The sequence below is a fragment of the Corvus kubaryi genome, unplaced genomic scaffold (assembly GCF_017639235.1).
Source record: "Corvus kubaryi isolate FWS band 111438036 unplaced genomic scaffold, C.kubaryi_AGA036_p1.0 76, whole genome shotgun sequence".
Classification (NCBI taxonomy): Eukaryota; Metazoa; Chordata; class Aves; order Passeriformes; family Corvidae; genus Corvus; species Corvus kubaryi.
The window spans coordinates 7,102,291-7,126,331 of record NW_024582063.1 but is presented as its reverse complement, the minus strand read 5'-3'; the positions used below and the strand labels follow the sequence as shown (position 1 = coordinate 7,126,331).

Below are 24,041 nucleotides of genomic sequence, written 5' to 3'. Positions count from 1 at the left end.
AGCAATGTTCACAGCAGCAGTTAAAGATGGAAAAAACAGAACTCGATTGTGGAACAGAGAAACAAGCCAATAAAATGATTAAAAAAATGGAATGTGTGGAACAGCTCAACTTCATAAAAATCAAAAAATACTCTGTTATTTAAGTACCTTTCACACAAAAATATCACATAAATGATTCTCCTTACACAGAATGGACCTGTAGCACAGCCTATCTTGTTTTTACATGGCTTAAAATGCAGACACTGCTGTATCTGGTGTCCAGTGGAACACATCCACTAGTGTTGCTTAAATAAGGGAGTTTGGAGGAACTTTAATTCTTCCAGTACATTCCGAAATTACCACAAGTGACAGACAATGGCTTCAAGAGCATCAGAGTCAATGGAACAGTTTATGATAAGTTTAGAGGTAAACACCATTAAAACCCTATTATATATGTCTTTCCAAACATCTCATAACACTAATAGCTAATTAAATTAAGACAAACATAAAATTCTACATTTCCATTTGATTGAGTCTCCAGAAGTATGGATTACATTAAAAGGTATCACTCCAAATACATGTACTAAGCGACTGGGGCTGTAAATTTGGGAAGACTACTCTGTATTATCTAGGTATAACAAAATACTTAATCTTTGCCTCTGGCATGTGTATCAATCTAACCACAGAAAAGATGCATGATGATTTCATAATATTACACTGAAACATGCAAGGCAGGTTTGTTTCCGAGGAAAAATACATAAAAAACATGGCTAAGGAATTTTGTAAGGAAAGATGTCTTCTTTCCTTTGTGGTACACAGCTTGTCAAAACATGAATGCAGCTCCTGGTGTCTACTTGAACACCCAGAGAAGGGTAGCATGTGCAGTAATGCATCTGCCCCATGGACAGTTAGAGAGGGATGGTTCCTTGTCCATTCTAAAGAAAGCACCTACCTTCTTTTGCTCTTTTGCTTTCTTGTCACTTTTCTCAGACAATATGAAATCAGTTCCATGCATGATTCCTCCTCATCCTTTACAAACAATAAAGCTTTTCTTCAAATTTGTCTAAAGAATGACATCATCTATATAATAGATTGCTTCACTTACCTCTGCTAGTGTGAAAACCATTACACTAACCAGAAGAGCTATGCACTTTATTTCCCTTTTATTACATCTTAAAAAGATGTGATAAACCCATGCAACTCTATCAAACTCCTTTCATACAATGTCAATCTGTTCACAACATAACTTCAAGCATAAGGGTGACACACCTGTATTATTGAAGGTCCTAGTGCAATCCTGTTATGACTAGAATACAATCTTTCCCTGGCCCATCAGATTACCTCATCACTTAGTAAATACAATATCCTAGCACACTCCTTTCTGTTATCTTTAGCAGCACTTTTGTCATTCAAACACAGTAGTTGTCCAAAATTTATCTGAACACTAAAAATCGACACATTCAACTTCACACTGGCATAATTTTAGTGCACATGATGGAAAACAAAAACCTGCATCACTACGTATGTTCTGACACCCATACTCAAGTCACTTATGCACTTTATTTGTGAAAAGAGACCCTAAAAAATAATTCTGTAGTAGAGGCCTACTGCCCTAAGAAAGGATAATGCATTGTTTTTTCTTGGTTCTAATTAGTAATTTAAGCATATGTTCAGCATTTAACTCTAAATGTTTGCCTTTTCCCCAAGCTCTAAGACAGCTGTCCAAGATGTGAATGCCAGAAAACATTTAAATATCAACATCTGTTGAATTATGTTAATTTAGTGTAATATAATTGGGCATGAGTTGGAATTGATCAAAAGTATATGAATTACACAAAGGCAAATCCAAACCAATATCTTGGTGTACAAACAAGTCACCAAGGAACACTGAGGAAATAAACCCAAAAAATACACTTCTGTCAAAAATTACACAGCAAAAAACTTTCAGTTTTCTTCAACAAATGACATGATTTCACATTTTCAATACAGGAAATTAATATTTCTACTAACTCAGAATATAAATTTCATATTCATTTAGAATATTTCTAAATATTTTTGATGGCAAGTTCCATTATTGTTTTGTGTTAAGCAGTACATGATTAAAAAAATGCTCCTATTTGTGCAATGGTGAAATGCAGTTTGAAAATAGGTCACAGTAACAGACTGTCATCCTGTTACAGGACAATATTGTTTCACAAATTCTAAAGCATTCTTTGGTTTCTTCTTCATCTTGCAACAACACTGCTGCTATTTGAGAGATATGGGCCTCGATCCTCCACATCCAGAAGTGTTTTAGAAAATATCTTTATGACTTGAGCAGTAAACATGGATTTGAACAGACACTTTAATGGAAGGACTTGATAGTGTACTCAGCTACACCATTTCTTCCAGGTATTTCTGGATACATATTTGTTTACCAAGTATGATATTCACTAAATAAACTTAGCATGGGACAAATGTATTTTGTCAAAAAGATTTTAAAAACCACATTTTAAAGTTCTGGATTACAGTCATATAGAGTTAGGTTAAATTATTGCAAACATTAGTGTTGCATTCAAAATGTTTTATAACAGGTAAGGAACAAGAAGCAACATTAAAAATCCAAGTATGTAATACAGTAGCTCAAAAATGGAGGACAAAACATGAAAATTGTATGTAATTTGAAGCAAACTATCCAAATTTTCATCTAAACGCTTTCTCTCCTTACACAAAACCACAGTCTGGATAAAAGTCAGTGTGCCTATGCCTCAGAATTTTAATGAATGTGCACCAGGGGATACTGATTTACACATATGAGATTCAGGGATCCTTTTTAGTTTAGTAGGAACCTGATGTAAGACTCGCACAATTTGATGTGCAATAAAACCAGAAAGAGGGAAGCCCACCCTTCCTTCATGCACACCTATTCATCTTCATCCTTATGGTATGCAGCTTTAATGTGCCTTTATGGTGGAACACAGAGACACAAAACCAAATTTCCCATGGTGGGGGAGACAATGGGACAAATGAGTAGTGGAAAACCAGAGTGCAAAACAACCTCCTTGACTGCAGTGCTGCCTAACCACAGCTTAAACAGTTTGGGGAAGGACAGTGCAAGTCCCTGTGCACAGCTCCTCCTCAGACCTTACACAGCAGGAGGGGTCTTCAGACCTCTGGAGCGCAAATTAAGTTTATCCTTATGCCGTTAGTATTTTAATAGGTAAGCTGAGACAAGCAAAGTTTGAGCTGTGGAGCACAAACTTATGCAAAAAGACAGCAAGACAGAGTACCTAATGCAGGTGAATGTGAGAAACAAGCACACCATGTGCTAAAATTTGGTTACTTCAAAGTGAGAAACTTGCTATCAGTTCATTCAGGGGAAAAATTCAATCCAGATGGTACATGAGGAGGATCCAGAGGTACATAATTTCTAGAGGTCATCTGATTTTTTTACTGTAAGTGTTTTTAAAATCAGGAAATATTAACTTCCTGTTAAATACATGCTCTTCATGTACCTGGAATTCCATTTTAAATGACAAATTTTCAGTATCATTTAGCAGCTTGTTTATGTACCTTATTATAAAGTATATTAGATTCTAGTGCAAGAACAACAGAATTCAGCTTGTGGTTTTGTACCTAATTTTGCATTAAAGATGCCAAAGAAATTGCTCTGATGGAATTAATGGAAAAACGTATTTTCATAACAGAGCCTGGTTCAAAATTTCTTCTATTTTTGTGAAGTTCTCATTATGGAAGTCCAGTTAAAAGGCAACAGTTTAAAGACATTAGGTGATTAATGGCCATTTATTCAATAGATACTTTAAAACTATCCATGAAACACTACTGAAGCTCAAAGATTTCCACAAAATTAAAGCATCACACATTGGCTACACTTTGAAATAACAATTAAACTCTCATCGCCCTGTCCTCCTCTCCCAAGTGAAAATCCTTCCAGCACCTTAAAAATAAGGCAACAGTACAGAAAACTCAATCAGGAATTGCTGTCTCCCAAAACAGCACCATCTTTTATCCTTTCCAGAGAAGAAAAATACTAAACTGATGGAATAATGTTGTCCCTGAGGGTGACAGCAAGGGAGGGAAGCAATGTGTCCTCAAACATTCACATAATTTAATCTGGAACTGCAAATATTATTAAGCAGCAATCATAACAGCACAGTTACTGCTTCATGGCACTCCAAAGAGGAGATAAAACTGCTTAGTTGTTAATTTCTAATGATGTAAACACATTTGGATTTTAATGTTGTATCTGAATCTCCTGCATTATTAGCTCTGGGGTTACAAGACATTAACTTACTACCTTTAATAATTTTACACTTGAATTAAAAGGTGTGTTTAAATATGACTTTATTTTAAAGTATTTTTGTTGAGAATATGTGTTCATGTGATAGCAGAAGCAAATCTCCTAATAAAACAGCTATGCATTCCTTTGCTTTTCTACAGTGTAAGTATGTGCATGTGTTCGTGTATAATTTTCAAAAACTGGCTGAATTTACCTCCTCTGGTATTGTAATTTCATTCCACAAAAGCTACATTAAACAATTACAGTTCTTGTAATTAACCAGTAGTCTAATGTACAGTTTTCTTATCCCAATCCATTAACAGCTGCTCAAAAAATGTAGTAATTAATGGTTTCATTTATTTTTGGCAACCTGCACCTCGACAAATAGTTTTGTATCTGTTGCAAATTAGGACTCTTTCCCAAACAACAGATGACACGATGGGAAAGAGGGAGCAGGCAGAATCCTTGCACATCTTTGTCTCTTTAGAAGATCAAATAAAGAGCAGCTGTAATGTTATTTGTCATATCTGTGTAAAAAAGTACCGTGTTCCATATAATCAGATGAAAATGAACAAGTGCTCTACAAATGCACGAATAGGGTTTATTCTTTAAAACTGGGACAGACAAAAAGCTGCAATTTTAACCAAAACAATTACAGTCTTTTGTAAAGCTCTCCTCAGGTTTGGTGCCATTTTATCTATTACAAGCTTTCTTTAAATACTAATTCCCAGAGAACACATTTATAAGAAATGAAAAGACGTGAGAGTCATTCTCTTGTATCAGCACAAACACAGAATTAAACTGGACTGAGAAAAACTAGGGATAGAAGGGAAAGCAAGAGTTGCAAAAACCACAGAGAATTTCCGTCAGTGTTGTTTACCATGGCAGGAAAAGACTTCAAAGACTTCTGGCCAGCTCAGGTGATCACTGGAGGACTGGCACACAGTCCTCCTGCCACACTACAGTAAAGGCCAAGTAGGGAGCTCCTGCTGATTTTTAAAGAAATATCAAGGTACTATCTCTACCTCAAGCTATGGTCTACTTTGCAGCCACAAGAATTGGCTAACTAGCTCATGCTAAACTGCTGCTACATAGATTAAATTCTTAACACAGCCTCAGTTAGGTAGCTGAAACCTGACATGTAAAATTCTACTCTACCTTGAAACCACTTTCATGAGTACGACTTAATCTTCTTTCAAGCCAGGAATGAACTGCATAGGAACTAAAAGTAGATTTTTTTTTTCCTCTTTTAGACATCTCTGGGGAAAACACTGGCATGTGGAAAGACAACAAAGAATTATCAAGATTCAACCCAAAAAAATTACTAAGTGGTAAAAATTTGGGCGCTATTTTCCTTTCAGTTTCTCAATTCAGGCACGTATCAAATTAAAGTTACAATACAGTAAGAAAAAAAAATACGTAGATGAAATAACTCAGGTACTTAACAGGAGCAGACTACAAAAGAAATATGACACAAGACCTCTATGTAAAGGAAATGATTCCACGACAGTAACTTATTCAGAGTCCACTGTTTTCCCAACCTGCAGTTCTCTTGCTTCTAGTTACCTAGTTATGGCATTGACTGTATGACCAAAGGCAAAATATGAAGTTGGTTAAGTATCCTGCTTATTCTGTTAAATGAGGATAAAAGTACTTCCCCTCTTCATAAGGGGGCTGTGAGGATAAGTACATGAGGTATTTAAAGACAGAGAGATAGTTGTGTGATGGATGTCCCCCCACATAGTTAACAATGCAATCACATGTTCAAAATCATGTTACAGCAGTTCAGCAAAATATCCTTCAACACTGTCCCCGTTGCTGATCAAAGGAATCTTAGCCATGGGGAATTTCCTTTAGGTAAAACCCTTCTTTTGTAAAATTTTAAGGAAGTGACCTAAGAAAACGTATTTTACCTCATGAGGGGAGCAGGCAAAGAGCCCATGATCAGCTCTGGCAGTTCAGCTGCCAAGCAGCAACTTGTTAACTCCCCGTAACTCAATCATGTTTGCCCACTGCCTCGGGCTACAGACATTTGGTCTGCTAACAACTGCACCAGATGAAGACATTACTATCCCAAGCTATTTGTTATCACGCATCTGCTGGAGATTATCAGCTCCACAGCTCTGCTGGAGGAAGAAATCGTGTGAGCACGCCTTCATATGGTTTGTACAAAACCAGCCAATTTAATTTAAATAGGTGAGTTGAGCTAACCAGGCTGGTTTTGCCCAAAGCACATTAAAAAATTCAGACAAAAAACCTTCTCTACTGGCAAAAGAATAGGGGATGAAAACAAGGAGCTGGAAGAATTATCTATCCTTTAAGCAGTGTAGCTGATTTGGAGAGGAGACCGTTCCCATCCTAATGTAGAGAGATAATATAAACAGAGAACATTTTCCAAGGCTCTAGAGGAGAAAGAAATGCAACTTTTTAAAGAGCCTTTTTCAGTACTGTTAATAATCTAAATAATGAATGGGAAAACTAAATATTTGCAGATTAAATCTTACCTGTATAGGTAGCATAAATAGATAGATATATTGAACTGTATCAGTGTAATATAACCTATCCAGGTTCTAAGTTTTGTAGTGCAGGACTGTCCCCCACATCTGGTCTGCCAGTAGCCATATCAACAGTTCTCTACAATCTATCTTGGCACTAGCAAAAGTTCATGTTAGTTTGTACAGGATTAGATAATTATCATTAATTTTGACAGAAGAAATCTAAGACATTAAACCCAGTACAGTAAAGCTCATCCCAGACAGTATGATTCCACCACAATGAGACAGCTGCAGACCACTGCCATGTTTAGAGCTCCACACCTTTCTGATGTATTTACACAGTAAATTATTCCACAAGTCACTGATCTAATGTAATAAGGGTATTTACATATTGTCTACATGCTGAGACAAGAACTGTGTTCAGTCATCCAAAAGGGGTAAGAAAAGTCAAGGCAAGCATAGAAAAATGTGTGTGTACACATCTCAAGACACATATGAAAAACAAAAGAAAGGTCTACCAGAATAGCAAATGAACAAGAAATGCCGTTATCTGAAAACGATACAAAAAAAAAGACCCACAGAAATTCAGTCTTGCAATAAAAACAGCTGTATTCTGGATAAGTACAATAATTTTATAGAATGTCCAAAACTTGTCCACTGCTGCTGTTCTCTCACTGCATTTAGCAACAAAGAGCAAGACAATTTAAGGTCAGAGCCACTACTTTTTGTACGCCTCTTTTTAAGGGATTGCTCATCTGAAGTAGCTGGAAGTGTCCATATATGTTTAATATATACCACGTAAACAAGACTGTATGCTTTCATATTCTAAGACAGCAGATGGCCTATTAAAAACATGAGTTTTTTAGTACTTTGAATTTTTTTTTTAAGTCACTTCAAGTTTCTATGGTAGACAGAGAGAATGGTAGTTTTCTGAAAGAGCACAAGTAATTATTTTGAAATAACCTGACTTATTTGGATGAATCTGGACTGTGTACATCATGTACCTTGTAATACATTGTAACAATAGTTTATGTAAGTGCTACTTTAACAATATGGGTATATTTTTGAAAATGCTAATCTTCACTTATCTGGATTTGACATGTATTACTTCTACACAAAACTGCCACATCTTTATTGGGATAAGAGTCTATTAAGGTACTGTTGACTGGACATGAAGAGAGGTTGAAGATCACTTCATGTATTTAATGCCACTTTACAACTCTCTCTTCTAACTGCTTGTGCAGGTAACAAACAGTTCCCAAGAGCTTCATTAGCCAGGATAACAAACATATAAGTTATGATTCTGAATTCCTCATACCCTGTTTTATTTTGCTACAGCATAAAAAAGACCCTAAAATGACTCTGAATATAATCTGTTCCTTACTGCTCACTTTATACCCACTTTATACTCTCAAGTTTCCTGTGAGCACTCTGATAGTAAGAGTGCATTTATGGTGAAAATTCTATCTAAAGTTAACTCATTCAAAAGTTTGGAGTGAAAATATCATTTACAAGTGCACTTGCAAGAAAATTATGCAGAAATTTTCAGAATTTTAATATAAAAGGTTTGATAGACAAAGATAATCAAAATTTCTATAGATGAATGACTGACACTTCTGTAACCTATGTTTGAGAGCATGTAACCAGAACTTCTATACAATGAAAAAGATTCATATTTAATATGCATATTTAAAAAAAAAATTGGTCTCCCTTTCCAGGTAATCAGCAAGGCAAGTATCTAAGAATATTAAAATCTTTGGTCTGAGTGACTGCATATATACTAAAAAACAACTGGTTGACAGAAAATTGTCTCAAGTGGTACCATAGAATCACATGATGATATAAATTTATTACAACTTTTTGAAGAAAGTAATTTAATGGCACATTGCCATCTTTACAGGACAACATAAAAATTGTGTAAGGTGTTGTGCATAGCATGGGAAGCATTTCTGTAGTTTCTCATTTGAAAAAAATGCTAAAATTAAAATAATTATTTGGTAGAATGGATTCAGCAGGTGACTTGCACATTAAAAAAACCCTCTAGAAACAGACTCCTATATCAGTAAGTTCAGTCTTGAAGTTTTTGTCTTTTGAGGGGAAGGAAAGAAGATGGAGATAGAAGTAGATTTGTTTTTATTAAGTCTTCACAATGAAATGTTTATTGTCAAAATATATGAACAATTTAAGTGTTACAGTATTTGAGTTATCTTCTTGATTTCAGATATGCATAATATAATTTTATATGTTTCCAGCACTTAACTTACATGCCAGAAGGACAAACCTTACTTTAGCATCCATTTAATTCTGATGTTCTAGAGATTAAGTTTGGCAAATGCAGTTGCATTATAGTCACCAAAAAAGGTCAAACACTCATACATAAGGCAAAGATTATGCCATTCAAAAGAAATTCTTGAAAGTAAGTTACAAATAAACCCAGGAGACCTTTGAAAATACCCCAAAAGAATAGTGTAAGTTTTATATAAAGATTTGAGAAATCACCAAATACATCAAGTGTACTAAAGGCAGCTGCCACATTAACTTACCTGCTGGCTGTTTTTACAGAGCTGTTCTTCTTGTGTCCCCTCTCCGAGCGGTTGTCTCGCAAGAGCTGAAGCTGTTAAAAGAAAACATGTTCAGAAGAGTCTCACAAACAGTGCCTTCATTTGCTTTTTAGAATTTTTATTCTGACAGTGCAGTTATTTCCTCTCTTGAGTAATCTGTCAATAGTTTTCACCCATGACTTTGAGATGGACATTAATAGAATTTTACAATAGTAGCTAATATGTAAATATATATATCCCACCAATTTAAAATGCCTGAATAATTGAAAATGTAAGAATTAAAGCATTTTCAAAGCATATTAGAAAGCCATGCAATCACAATTTCACAATTAACTTATCTGTAAAATTTTACAATTTTCACAATTTCAATTAAAATTTTTGAAGTCATATAATTAGAACTGTTTGGAGGACACTTAACTTATAAAAAAATTGTTCAGGTTAGCACTTGTATCTAAGCAGTTATGAAACAGTTGTAAACTCTTCTAAGCCCCAGGAGCTTTAGTAATTTGCAAGTTGCAGAATCAACAAAAACACAGTATTAAAGCTTCCTGTAATAGTGAGGAAGTAGGAATAGTGAAGGATTTGTTTAACTGAAACGGTGACTCAGCTTCTGAAACAAGCTGTGATTTATTTTGTTTATTTTTAGACAAATAAAGGAAGACTTTTCATTCAGATGCCAACACTCAAAATTGTATTTCCAGCATTATGACATTTGTCAGACAAGTCAAGGCACACTGACAGTAAAAAATAACATGTACATGCATGAGAATGCTATACTAAAGAAATTGAAACTGGACAGTATAAAAACTCCACAAATGTTGTTTGAAAGGTCTCATATATTGAAGAAAAATTAGAATGAAAGACTGTTTAGAAACAAAGGAGAGGCAAATCGACCTAATATTCACAGCAAAGACACTTGAAAATCCTGTGGAAATTAGGAAATGATCAACTTTAAGACTTGGACAACCAACCCTTAATGTTGTAGATGACCATGGACTCCAAAAAATGCCACCAGTTTGAAAAACTGAACAATTTCTCCTCAACTCTCTACAGCTTCCCTCTTGTACAAGGAATGCTTCTTGTAATTTCAACTATCTAGTTCTCAGACGCAGTAGTTTACTATATAAATAAATTTAGTGAGAATTTTATTGGTTGTCAAAATTACATTACACCATCACACTCATTTCTTTTCTTCCTCTGTCTTAAAAAAAGCTCAAACCCATTATGTACCAGTAACATCTATAATTAGTGACATTAGCTTTACTTCACCATTCCTTAGTAATCTGTAAATTACAAATTCAGTTAACTTCAGATAAGCTCTGAAAATACAGCTCTTAGGAAAGATGGAAAAACCCACATAAAATATAAAATTAACTCAAATCTGCTATTATCACAGAAAAATTGATTAATTCATCAAACTCATGGTAACCTAGTTTTTTTTAGGTGATCCTTACACTAGAAAATTTATTTCAAAATAATGAGAGTTAAATGTGAATTATATAAAGCTGTCTATTTAGAGGTGAAGTGTCAGTCAGCTTATTGTAACATGCTGGAATCACAATTTACAGCTAAAACTACTGTGCTTTATCCACTCTGGCAGTTTTGGGTAAGTAGTATTGCTTGCTCTGGAGTTCAAAAGAAAGGGGAGGGAACAGGAAAGGTTTAAACTATGACTTACTGGAGCTACAAGAGTTCATGATGGATCATCTGAAGATGAACCTTCCAAAGACTCTTCAGACTTTCTTTCCTTTTGAAGTTTCAAATCTTATTTACATTTGCGAAAGTACCAGCAAACTGGCACAGATCTAATGCAATCAACTGTTAAATCAACTTTTTCCAACTTAAAAAAATGGAAAGTTTGTGTTAAATTTCAATGTATTAATGATATTTTCAGCTACTTTTATTTAGCAGTTGAAGTTAACTATACATCTATGGAATGAGAGCAGATTTATTCTCACATTTTATAGTCCTGGACAGTATGTTCTGTTTAGACCTCACTACCATCCACAAAGAGAGGTATTCCTCCATGTCTGAAGACAAGCTAAAGAACTAAGTGCCATGTTGCTAATCAAACATTAAATATGGCTTCACATTCTTGCAACCACATCTCTAGGCTTGGATCTCCCAGGGACCGCACTGTAGGGGCTCAGCAGACAACCTAGTAAGGTATTTTCACCAATATCTGCACCATGATGGAGATGTAACAGTTCTTTTTTTTACTGCAGTAGGCATTTTAACCAATGAAATGCAGAAAAAAGGAATTGAAGATCTTCCTGTAGAAGGCTCCCCACTTGTGTAACTGGTTCTGTATTTCTTGATTTTGGGAGCGAAACATTTTGCTTTCCAGCATTTTAAGAAATGTAACATTTGGAGATACCACAACTGACAAAATCATTAAAAAAAAAAAATCAGAATTTTCATTTAAACACCAAAACCTCAAAAACACTTAAGTGAAATTAAGTGACTAATTAAAGATTTTTAATTAAGAGGATTTTGGAAATGCACTGCTGTTAATATGTTAGCTTAAAAGAAGATATGAAATTATACCTGCTTTGTTTGCAATGTCTTAAAATATTAGCCCACTACCTCTGGAGTAGAGGTAAAGTTCTTTATACATCTCAAGTAAACTGTTCTTGATCAAAGCAGTTCTTACCTGGCTGTGTTCCTTTCTAGCCCCAGGGCTAAACCAGTGACTGTGGGAGAAAAAGAAAAGACAGGTTTAACAATATAACTAACAAAGCACATGCTATCATATGACCAGTCTGTGCATGCTTTTGGGTATTTTATTGCCTGCCAGGAAAATACAGCCGTTGGCTATGCTTTATTTTAATGGGGTATTTTTATTGAATGCTTTAAGTTTGTAACAGTTCTGAAAGAATGCATCACAGTTTCACTTCTGAACAGCTGCTGGCTTTATAGGTAATTATATTTTGTCAAACAAGCTAAAATAATACGTAAATGATGGTATTTTAATATACTACAATGCACATGCTATAAATTAAAGTAATTCCATATTTAGTACTGAAATGGTACTTATTAATGATTATAGCTGAAAAGACTTTAAAGTAGTTTGGACTACCTGATAGCTGTTAATGTATTATTTCACAAACTGAGGTCTGAGTTTGAAACTAAAGTGAAATGCCAAGTCTGTAGTCAAAACCTAGTGGCTTCATATCTCCATACAACTGCAAAATTGTGACTATTGGTAGCTTTATTTCATAGAGATGGAAATTCAGAGTAAGATTTTGACATACAGGGATGTCACAATGTGGCTCTTCCCTCAACAGCAGTAAAAGCATAATAATACTGGCTCACATACACACTGTGGTCACACAGAACTGAATTACCATCTGAATGGAGCTGTAGCAAGCATCATACAAACCTGCACACTTGCAAAAGGAAAAGAAGAAAGAAAAAAACCCCCTACAACAAGGGGGTCTCAAGTTACATACATGTAGTATCTACATACTATTTGTGTAAGCAAGCAACAGGTTTTGGTCAAAGGATAAAATAATTCCATCCATTGAAATACTGCACAAAAAGAGCATCCCACTATCTGCTATTATGCTTGCACATTCCTCTAGAAGTGTAACCAAAGATTACAAGCTTAACTTAGCCATGCTTTTTCTGAAACAGTTCCATTCAATGCAATTTAGCCCCATTTTCTCCCCCAAGCAGCCACATAATTACACTTCAATTTTTACTTTAATTAGTATACTGAAAAGATTCAGATTCCATGGAACTGTCTGGTGTAAATCCCTTTTAATTTTCAAGTCACAAATCTGAAAGTTTTGTGGCTTTTTGTCACTCAACTTTTCTGAGTTTGATAATGAGCAGCCAACCCTCTCATTCTTGCATAAAAGACCAGCTGTCACCCAAACCTCCATACTGCTTTTTCTACTTTTAAGGTGATTAAGGAAAAGGAGATGGAAGTGAAAAAGGAACAACAGCAGTAAAGTAAAAAGTATAGCTTGAGACAAGGTAGACATCTATGTATTTTGGACATGCAACATTCATCAATTGTACTCAGGAGTTCAAAATCTGGTGAAAACTGGGAGATTCCATGTACACACAACTTTGACACTGATTTTTACCATTTTGTCCATTCCCTTAATTACAGTATTATTTGTTTGCTTGTCTTTTTAAGTAAAATAAGTAAAAGTAAAACCCATAAAATAACAGTTGAATTACTGGTAGAAATCGGTAGAAATAACTTACAAAATCACAACCTCTTGAATTTACACACACGTTATCAAGTTATGAGATGAAACAGAGGTGGATTAGAGGTGTAAAACAGTTGGTACTGAGGAGCTGATGTTTGTAGTACCCCTGGTTTGGCAAGTTTTGTTTTAAACTGTGGATGATGTATCTAGTAGCAGTTAGAACATATAAATATATCTCCAAATATACAAATTATATATAATTTCCTCATCATGTATGTCTATGTTTTAGAGTTTTGTTTTGAAAAATAAAGGAAAATATAATCTTCCAAGTGTTCAAAAGATGTAACCAATAAATAATGCTGCTAATGTTGTCAGCGGAAGAGAATAAGAGTTTACAGTAATGACACACTGGAGTAACTAAAGAAAGTGAATTACATTCCCTATTTACAGGTGTTTAAAAAACGAATTCAATATCTTTTTGTGAAAATTATTACAAACTTCTTCCTCACACGATACATCATGTGAAAGACTCGATATGATGCTTGTGTATTTGCATACATTCAAGCTTGGCATTTCTGAATTTCTCCTTAGAGAAAAACAAAACAAGTATTTTCAAAGAACCCATTTTTGCTATCCAGCCTTAAACAAGTTTGCATTTTAGGAAAGGATACTTAGAAAGTTCATAAAAAGACATTTACAAAGACCTGAATTTCATGTTTCCTTAAGAAACAAAAAATGAAATAAAAAGGATTTTAAGTACTCTTATTAAATAAAGACCATCAAGTAAACTGAGCTGCAGCTCTCATCACATTTGTGCAGTTGTAAAATGTGGCTTTGAGACAGAGGTAGCATTGTAAAGCAAACCATAGCAAAAAGTTGTAACTCCCATCACTGGTACTCACTCATGGTGAAGAGAATCCTGGGACAAGTGAACTGTTTTCCTGCTACCACCTGGTCCTGGAGTTATCTAATGGAAACATAAAGGAAAAATGTCTTTGAATAATGGGGCAGCATATGCACAAAATGGTTGCTTATTAAGAAAATACATCACAAACATTAAACACAAAATAGATTATACTAACACATTGTACTAAATACAGTAAATGCAATTAGCAATATCTGCAATTTTAAAGTAAAGCCTGAGTGCAGAAAGTGCTATATGAGATTAAGCAAAATCCTTTACGTGTAATTCTGATTGGATGTCAGACATAAAGACACAGACATCAAGGACCTAAGTTACTTTTCTGTAAAGTCCATGAAGTACTTTACTTCCAAAAAATGAAAATTAGATGTTTTGAAAATCATCGGCAATATACTGTCCTTATTTATTGCTCATACAGCAAAAAATTTATTAAAAAACCCCCTCCCAACACAAAACTTTTGAAATTCAAGTTGACAGGGGATAGAAAGCAAAGGTTAAATAATTTTTACCACACTGTACTGTAGTCCTTGTCCAGTGCTTTATATAAGCTGAAACCTAAGATATGTGATAGTGTCAACTGAAGAATGATCTTCAGAATGCACGAGAGCACACGCAGATTTTTGCTGATGATGACATTCTGATATTGCTCAAGAATGGATTCAAACAGCTTTATTCTTATTTTTGCAAAATGCTTAATTCATGCCCATGTGTAGATAGGTAAAAGCAGAAGAGTAAGAGACAACACATGAGACACATGCTCAAGGAACTAGAGCAGCAGGCAAACTCTTCCTGATGGAAAGAATGAAGGAACAAACTTTCAGTTCCTTGGACACAGTTTTATAAACAGGAGATAACCAGAGGTGGAATGAAGTCAGATGTTGGGCCAGTTTTGACAAGAGACCACAAAAGCTCAATGGTAATATATTTACATGGCTCAGGCTTGCCAAAAGTACGTAAACTGGAGATTCATGGATAAAAGCAGCCTACTCGTCATTAGAAGAATAATGAGCTCAACTCTTAAGTGAAAATATCCCTATTAATGTGGTTTTGTAATGGAGAAAAGGCAGGGCAGTCAGAGCTCCAAGTCTGGAAGACTTTCAAAGAATGCTCGCTGAATAATTTGAGAGCTCCAAGTGGTTAAAGTATTTGAACAAAATCTGCTTCTTTGACCTGAAGAATGATGTCACTCTAGGCTGAATTGAGAAACAATAAAGTGCTGTCACTTTTCTGGCTGACGGGGATTAAGAAGAATTGGTAGTATCTTACCACTGAAAAATCTATGCAAGCATACAAATCATAGTAGAGGAAATCACGGCAGCTACCTGGGAGAACATCACCTACTGCTTTATGCCCATTTGGAATTTACTGTTTTACTAGACTGATCAAGGCCTTACACAGCCACGGGATGATAATAAAACATTGACCAAATGCTACTGTTTCAATGTCATGGTTCATCTAATAATAAAACTGAGAAATGGCCATTCACAAAGACAGACATGGAAATACAAACCAAGATTTTAATATGTAATTTCCAAATTTTAAGATTAATAACTAAACTGTTACTTTAACACTACAGGTAAGCATGCAGCTCAGTTCTTGAGAGTTATATCCTGCATTAATCTCAAAATGAGGTTTTCATGCTATTCCAGTGGGTATCCCTGGAATATAGTAATCCATTTTCTACACTGTGGCTGTAAGAAAAGCCGACCGTGCCTATGTCATGCTTTGTTAGAGGTTCATGATCACATTATCTCATGGTGGACCTGACACTTTTATTCAGTTTACAGTATGTTCTGTGTACAGGCAACTTATTTCCTTTGCCAGGGCTGCTGACAACCTTTTCCACACTATATTAATCTTGTTTACAGACTTTATCTTGGTACAAATATCAGAAAACTGAACTTTTTATCTCAGGGAGAAAATAAACAACATGTTGACAGAAGCAAAAGCTATTTTCTGGACTAAAATTGGTTGTTTACCTGCAGCCATACTTATGGAAACAAGTTTAAGTTTCCAGCTTACTCAAAATACATAATCTGGAATTTAATAAGCATGGAAATTTCAAGAAAATTCACTTGATAAATTGCCAGTTTTAAAATAATACAGAAACCACAGAAGTATGTTTTTCCACCAATTTATATGAGAATATGAACTTGCTTGGAATACAGTTACAACTGATCACAAAGTACAGAGTTCACATTTCTCCTGCACACTCCAGATGGCTTCAGCTACCACACAGCCACAGAATATCTGTAAAACTAAACTCATAAGGTACACACATACAGACCTTTGCATGAAGCTCAGTGCTGATTATTGTAAGATTCCCAACATGTTAATACAAATTAATTCCTGTTTGCAAAACTTACCCAGGGTGTAAAAAGCTAAACCAAAACCCACTGCCCACCTTCATCTGCTACCTCCCTGTTACAAAAATCTCCAAAGATCTGCTGAATGTCCACAGAAGTGAGCGCCAATGGCTCCAAAGTGACAGCAGGTTACAGGACACTAAAATCAAAACAAATACCCTCTCCACTGTTCAGATTCTGCATTCATGCAAAAAAAAGCTGTTATCTATCTGTTCATCTGTTAGATGATGACTTGTAATAACATAAATACAGTAGATTTTTTTTCAAATCTTTTGATGGATAAACTTTTGTGGAAAAAAGCCATTGCACACTTAAAAGTGTGCACACACAACATGAACAGAATTCTGACTTCAAAAGTTCCTTCCTATGAGACATTAAAATGCCTAAGAAATTCCAGTATCTTTCAACCTTTTTAGTAGATTTTTAACTACTTAACAGACTATTTAACAATCTGTGTATCTAGAAGTCACACTACCCCATAATCAAACATAATGATAATATACTGGGACGTAGGTAACTTAACTAATATAAAAAGTGAAACTATTTAAAACTTTTTCTAATTTAAGACTAGCAGTTTTTAAAAAAGATTATTAGCTGTAGCAAATCACTAGGAATGACATCCTAAGGGATGAGGAACAATATTGACCTCTAAAAAGTGCAAAGTCTTCACACAGACCAATTGTGTTGCACCTCTACCACGGCTTAGTTGCATAAAGCCACAATAAAAGTAGGACTGCAAACAGAAATCAGGCAAATGTTTGAGCTTCCTTGCTTGTCATCTTCCTCCTGGGAAAAAGTCTCTCCAGGAAGAAATACTGCAAACTTGCAGTTAATGTAATTGTTTTAATATTAAAAAAATTTAGGGTTATTTTTGGAACACTTAATTTCTTCTGGCTACAGGTCCTTTCACCACTGCGTGAATAAGATGACAAGGTGATGGCTGCATCCTGTTTACAGAATCCCTGAGACACAGGTACTTCAACTCAGAGACGAAGTACTCCTGGTTTGCAAAGATTGCTTTGCCTGAGAAACTATGACCTAAACTGATGGACACAGAAAAATGGAACAGTATTCAAGTTTTGCCTCAGAATACACAACTCTATAAACTGCTGCCCAAGACCACAGAATTACAGAATCACTACAGTTGGAAAAGACGCCCAGGACCATCAAGTCCAACCTTCAATTGAGTACCACCATGCCCACTAAGCCATGTCACAAAGTGACACGTCTACTCATTCTGTGAACACGTCCAGGGATGGCAACTCCATCATTTTCCTTGGCAGCCTGTTCTAATTCTTAAGCACTCTCAGTTTTTTCCTAATATCCAACCTGATCCTCCCCTGCCAGATACTACACATGACAAACTTCAGAAGTGATACAAGGAAAAATGTTGGGATTAAACAGAAAAACGACAAGAAAGGCAGAGGATTTCACTCTGCAAAAATAATATTGAGCACCCCAACTTTTATTTTAAAATGCTAATAATACAGAATAGAGTATTTCAGCTGGAAGGAACCTACACTGATCATCTAGACCAACTGCCTGACCAATTCAAGGCTGACCAATTTTGAGCGTGTTGTTAAGGGCATTGTCCAAAAACACCAACAGGTTTGGGGCATCAGCCATGTCTCTCAGAATCCTGCTTTAGTGTTCCATCACCCCCTTGGTAAAGAAATGCTTCCTGATGTCCAGTCTGAACCTCCCTTGGCACAGCTTTGAACCATTCCCACATGCTGCATCACTGGGTCCCAGGGATGAGAGATCAGGCCATCACTCTCTATTTCCTCTCCTCAGGAAGCTGTAAGAGGTCATCCCTCAGTCTCCTTTCCTCTAAACCAGACAAGCCTGGTGTCCTCAGCCACAACTCACAGGACATGCCTTCCAGCCCTGTCACCAGCTTTGTTCTCTCCTCTGGACATGTTCAAGGACCTTCACGTCCTTCTTAAACTGTGGGGCCCAGAACTGCACGGGAGGGGAGGCTGCACCAGTGCTGGATACTGTGAGATCATCACCCCATTTGAGTGGCTCACACCACTGAGGGACAGGGAGCAAAGAGGCCACAGCTCAGTCACGGGGTGCTTGAACACTGCCACTTTATATGAACAGGCTAAAGGGTGTCCAAGACTGGAGCCTGTACAGAACATTATTTCATAAAAAATAATCAATTTACTGGATCAATTTATGCATCTTCTAATTGAATATGATAGTGCTATTTTAATTTACATGTGCTGTTTAAAGTAGTAGTTTAAAGAAAAGGTACTACTGTGCGCCAACAAAAACCCACAACACGTTAACACAAAACAAAAATATGCTACCTGTTACTTAACAATTCTGCTTCTCATTTGAACTGTTTTAATGTTCAGTTACTGAATTGCCCAAAGAAAATCATTAATTATTTTTTAAGACATCTATGATAGAAAGCTCCCAAGTATGGATGTGTTCAAGACTCAGTATTTTCTTAATATTTTAAATAATATAAACAACCCTAATATGCATACTCATCCATACTTCTTGTGCCTTATTTTTTCCCATGTTATCACGCAATCAAGTGAGCAAATACATTCCCTGTTTATAATTTATGTTTATCATAGGGCATAATATTTTTGAAAAAACACAGACTATGTCCTATTCATAACTGTTCCTCAGGTATATTTTCCATTACTGAAAAAGTAAGTTTCTCACAGATTAAGTAATTTTTAAACACTGAAAGTGGTATTTTTGCCTCTTGAATTAGATTTTATGCCAAGCTCTCTGTAGCATATGCAATGAAAAGATACTACTGAGCTCATTTTTTACAGGATGTTGTTTCCTTGCTATGATTTGGTGGACTTGGCAGTGCTGGGTTTATGGCTGGATTCAATCTTTCTTACAGGTCCTTTCTAATCTAAATGAGTCTATGATGTGCTTAAAAGAGCCACATAAATAATTATGGAAGTATTTGACTCGAAAGCTTAGCTTAGTCATCACAATTATGGCACATTCATAGCAGGCAAAACCAGTAAAATTCCAGTAAAATTTTGCTGGACACTAATTACCCAAATAAGCTAGCTGCTTTCTTAAATGAAAGAACAGGTTCCTTTTTCTGCTCTATAAATTAACTGCTATGATCAACTACAGCTTAAAAAGTTGTATAGAAAATAAAATTTTCTCAGGCAGGATTTTCGGCAAAGAAGTTGTTTTCCAAAATGAAATGCAATTAAAATCAAATTCTGGAGAACAGGATTTTGCAGAAAATTACAGCATGACAATGTCAAATTCATAATTCACATATCTGCAATTGTCAATTTATAGGAAATTAAATCAAACTATATCAAGGGAAGAAACAGAGAAAAATCTATTCTCCACATTTTATTGCACTGATCAAGAGCAATACCTATTTATTTTCAGCATCTATTTAGCATTACTCACTTTATACCCCTTCTTCACTAGGAACCTTAGAAAGTACATGCATGTAACAAAGTTCTGGATTTAAAATACATATTTTAAAAAAATATAGATGCACATTTGACTTGGAGCAATATAGAAAATTATGAAAACAAAAATAGTTATCACAGTATACATTACTGGAATATTACCATAACCCTTGCTTGACATTACCATTACATTTTTATTCCCTCTGAAAGCACACTCTTGCTGAAGGGCCCAAACTGACCATTCCAGAGAAGCATCTCTTTAATGTACAGATTACCTTTAAGTGATGCGCAGTCAAACTCTACGAAGTCTCCATGAAGACATGGCTCACTGGCAGAATAGTTCTATACCAGTTTCTTGCTACTCTAGTCATATTTCTTTAAAATTAACCTCTTACTAACACAGTCTTGCAAAAGTCAATGGATCATTGCCATTCTACTTGCAAAATACATGCAAGCGATATGGAAAGAAAAAAAACTATAAGAAAAATAGGTCAAAAGACATGGACTTTAATCCTAAAATAAACAAGCACCTCCCTGTACATGTTTTCCTGTTTTCTCTTAATGTATTAAAGAAAAAGAGAGAAAATAAGAATCAGTAAGTTTCTTGGCATGACAGAATATGTCCCAGCTCCCCAATCTCTCCAGTGATTCCACACACTGTTAAGAGTTTTCTCTACATTTCTTCTCACACAACTGATCAAACTGCCTCTATCTTCTGATATACAGCTTTCAACTGAATGATTAACAGATCGAAAAGGAATACCATGATATCAGAGACCAAAAGAAGAAAACCCTACCATTGAATCTAGTTACTTCAGAGAAAAATGGAAAATGTAAATCCTATGTATAAAAGCAAAGAAGGGAATTTCTTTGTAAACTTTTGCTATTTCACAGTTTTTCTCTGCTACTTTTAAGATAAAACCTGACTTTGAAGTTAAATAATATAACTTTAAAACAAAAAGGTACTTTTTGAAAAGAGACTGGCCTGGGTATAATTTTTTTGGTTTTTTTTAAAATTGTAACATTGACAGAAAATATCACACATCATGTTTTGTCTTAAATCTTTGGGATTTAAATCAAAGGGACCAGTTTTTACATACTATAGAATAGGGAGAGTAAGTTAAGTGATGCACTGCAATAATATATATATTAGTGCATTCCTGCTGTTTTTAGGTCTGTAATTCAGTAACACTGGAGGAGCTATTAGAGGAAACAATACTAGTGTATAATGTAACAAAAAAAATTGGTGTATGGAGAAAGCATCAGGTAAACTGAAAATTTTAAGTCTCCCATCTGCAAGGAAGTCAGTATGAGAGTTTCTTCTGAGATTTCTAATATTTAATATGTAATAGTACTACGTGGCACTATTGCGCCAACAGCAGCTCACAACACTGCAAAAAATGGACTGACTTGTAAGTCTCGAGAAGAAAATATAAACCAGAAATTCTCAGTTTTTATATTTAAATTAAATCAACTCCTTGTAAAAAGGCAAATGTAAGCTCCTCCTGACTGCAAAATCACACTAGACAGCACCACTATTTCAATATTTTATATTAGGAAAGGGGAAATCTTCAGGGTAGCTGTGAAACAAAACAATGGCCAAAAGTTTGCTACTTCAGTACTCTGTAAATAGCTAGTATTTAACAAATTTCATTTTAATCAAACCAGACTTACCTTATTTGGGAAACAGAGCTACTAATTAAATGCTGCAATAATATGCTGCATAAATATAAATATATATATACAAATCTTTATTATGATATTTTAGCTGTCTGTTTAGACATAAAACTCATTCTTAGGTGAAATCTTCACTAAATCAATGCAATTTTGATTTCAATAGTGTTGGGACTGTACCCTTTTTAGATAAGAATAATCTAAAATGCTGAAATAATGTATTAACTTGTAAAATTATCATCAATAAGTAAGTTACCCACACAGTCATATAGAGAGGAGGAAGGAGCAGAGCAGTGATTAATTAGGCTGCTAGCCTTGATCTGGGAGATGCTGGTTCCATTTGGGAAAAACACGAAAAATATTTAAACAAGACCCTCCTTTCCCTTCCCCCAAGCAATCTGTAACAGTATTTCCTTACTTTGTTAAAGTAATATAATATAATGACAGTCAAGATTGTACCAGCAACAAAAGATGTCATCTAAGCAATTGCTTTGAGTTTGCTTGAAGTACGAAAGGCGATTTTTATTCCTGCTGCCATGGGACTTATTATAGGAAACAGAAAAACATCAATATTAAATGCATTTACATATCTGAGCAGAATTACTCCTAGCAGAGCCCTTTGCAGGTACCAGTTGTACAGTGACAGCTCATGGCAGCCAGAGCTGGCTCGGCGTGGATTCAAACCCCAAGCACACAACAAAACCCCCAGGTCCAAGTCGCCGCCCAGCTTCAGTCGCAAGCTGTGAGTGGCCTCTACTGGCTGACCAAAGGCTACAGGAGCCACCAAGCTTTTGCTCTGAGTTACAGCTGAGGTTATCTAGGGTGGGAAGAAATGCAACAGAAAGAATACGCACGTCAGTGCTAAATTATTCACTTAGGCTGTGGCTAAAAACAAACGGCAAACATAAGATGAGCGATACAACAGACAGCGGGAAAAATGCCTTTAATATCTGTGCTCCTGAGATTTGTCCAAATACATGCTGCAAATAGATACAAGCAGTAGTCCAGCTTCTAAAATCACAGTGGAATTCAGCAGGATGTACTGTGCTAGCTCTAAAGGTGGACACAAACCTGAAACTCAAGTAGTGTATAGTCTGTTCATAAATTACATATTTTGTATGAAGACTGAATTACTTCAATTGTGGTATCAACAGTTTGATTCAGATGCAGAATTAGAAAGCTTGCTGCATCATCTGAGACATATGAAACCAGAGAGCACATAACTATTCTCTTCAGAGTAGTCAGTGAAACAGATTTGGCCTTTTCCTTATATAGAAAGTTAAAATCAGTAAAATACGGGGTTAAAAAAAAAAAAAAAAAAAAAAAGGCAAAAAGCCAAAAGCCTGAAGTATGAATGTGTGTCTATTGCCACAAAGATGACCTACAATTTCCTCCAAGTACAAAAAAAATCATATTTTGTGAAGAAGAAAGGAGAATAAACTATAAATTCTTTTTAAAAACCACAATAAATGGGGACAATGTGCCTTGGAGAAAAGCTGTCCAAAATATGACCAAAAAAAAAAAAAAAAAGGGCCAGTAACAAGGAATTTTTTTTTTTTTACTTCATTTTTCTTTTTTCTAGGAATATGTACCTGATTTGCCATTCTCTCACATCTTAATTGCAGCTTATCAAGAAGGATTATTGTCAAACACAAGTGACTACTGATGCCAAAAGGTGACTGCCTTCATGAGCAGCTGCATAGTGCTCATATGCAGCCCTGTACCCTGTGATTTCCAGCTCCTGTTCTGAATTCTGCCCCATTTCAGAGTTCTACCTCATTTCAGAATTCAGTCCCATTATCTCCACTGCTCCAAATTGTTCATAGGGTTATCTAGCTGACATAGAAGATAACCCTCCATCTCACTAGACACCACTGGGATATGACATGCTGACCCACACTAAGCCCTGATTATTAGCTTGAAACATACACCATATAAATGGAGCTTTGAGCCAAATAATTTGCTTTAAAGTCCTTCTATTTTACTTACACCTTAAAACTCACTTTAAACATGCTGACATGAGTTCCATTAATTTATACGCTCATAAACATATTTAGACACATTGTTGTTAGATTCCATCATCAGAAAACAAATGAAAAATACCGACAAGAATACAGCCTGCAAGTAATGCCTTTTTATTTACAAAAGAGACAAGGGATTTTAGTTTATAAACGAAACAAATATCAAAT

The 24,041-nt window shown here is 35.4% G+C and overlaps 1 protein-coding gene across 1 annotated transcript in view; it reads right to left on the bottom strand.

Annotated features, from left to right (window-relative positions):
* The window catches only part of GPATCH2 (G-patch domain containing 2), a 120,615-nt gene that overhangs the window by 20,375 nt on the left and 76,199 nt on the right, over window positions 1-24,041 (bottom strand). The window contains exons 6-8 of the mRNA XM_042051625.1: window positions 14,380-14,444; window positions 11,968-12,007; window positions 9,297-9,367 (exon numbers count right to left, since the gene is read on the bottom strand). Coding sequence (XP_041907559.1) covers window positions 9,297-9,367; window positions 11,968-12,007; window positions 14,380-14,444 — 176 coding nt within the window. The remainder of the gene's footprint in view (window positions 1-9,296; window positions 9,368-11,967; window positions 12,008-14,379; window positions 14,445-24,041) is intronic.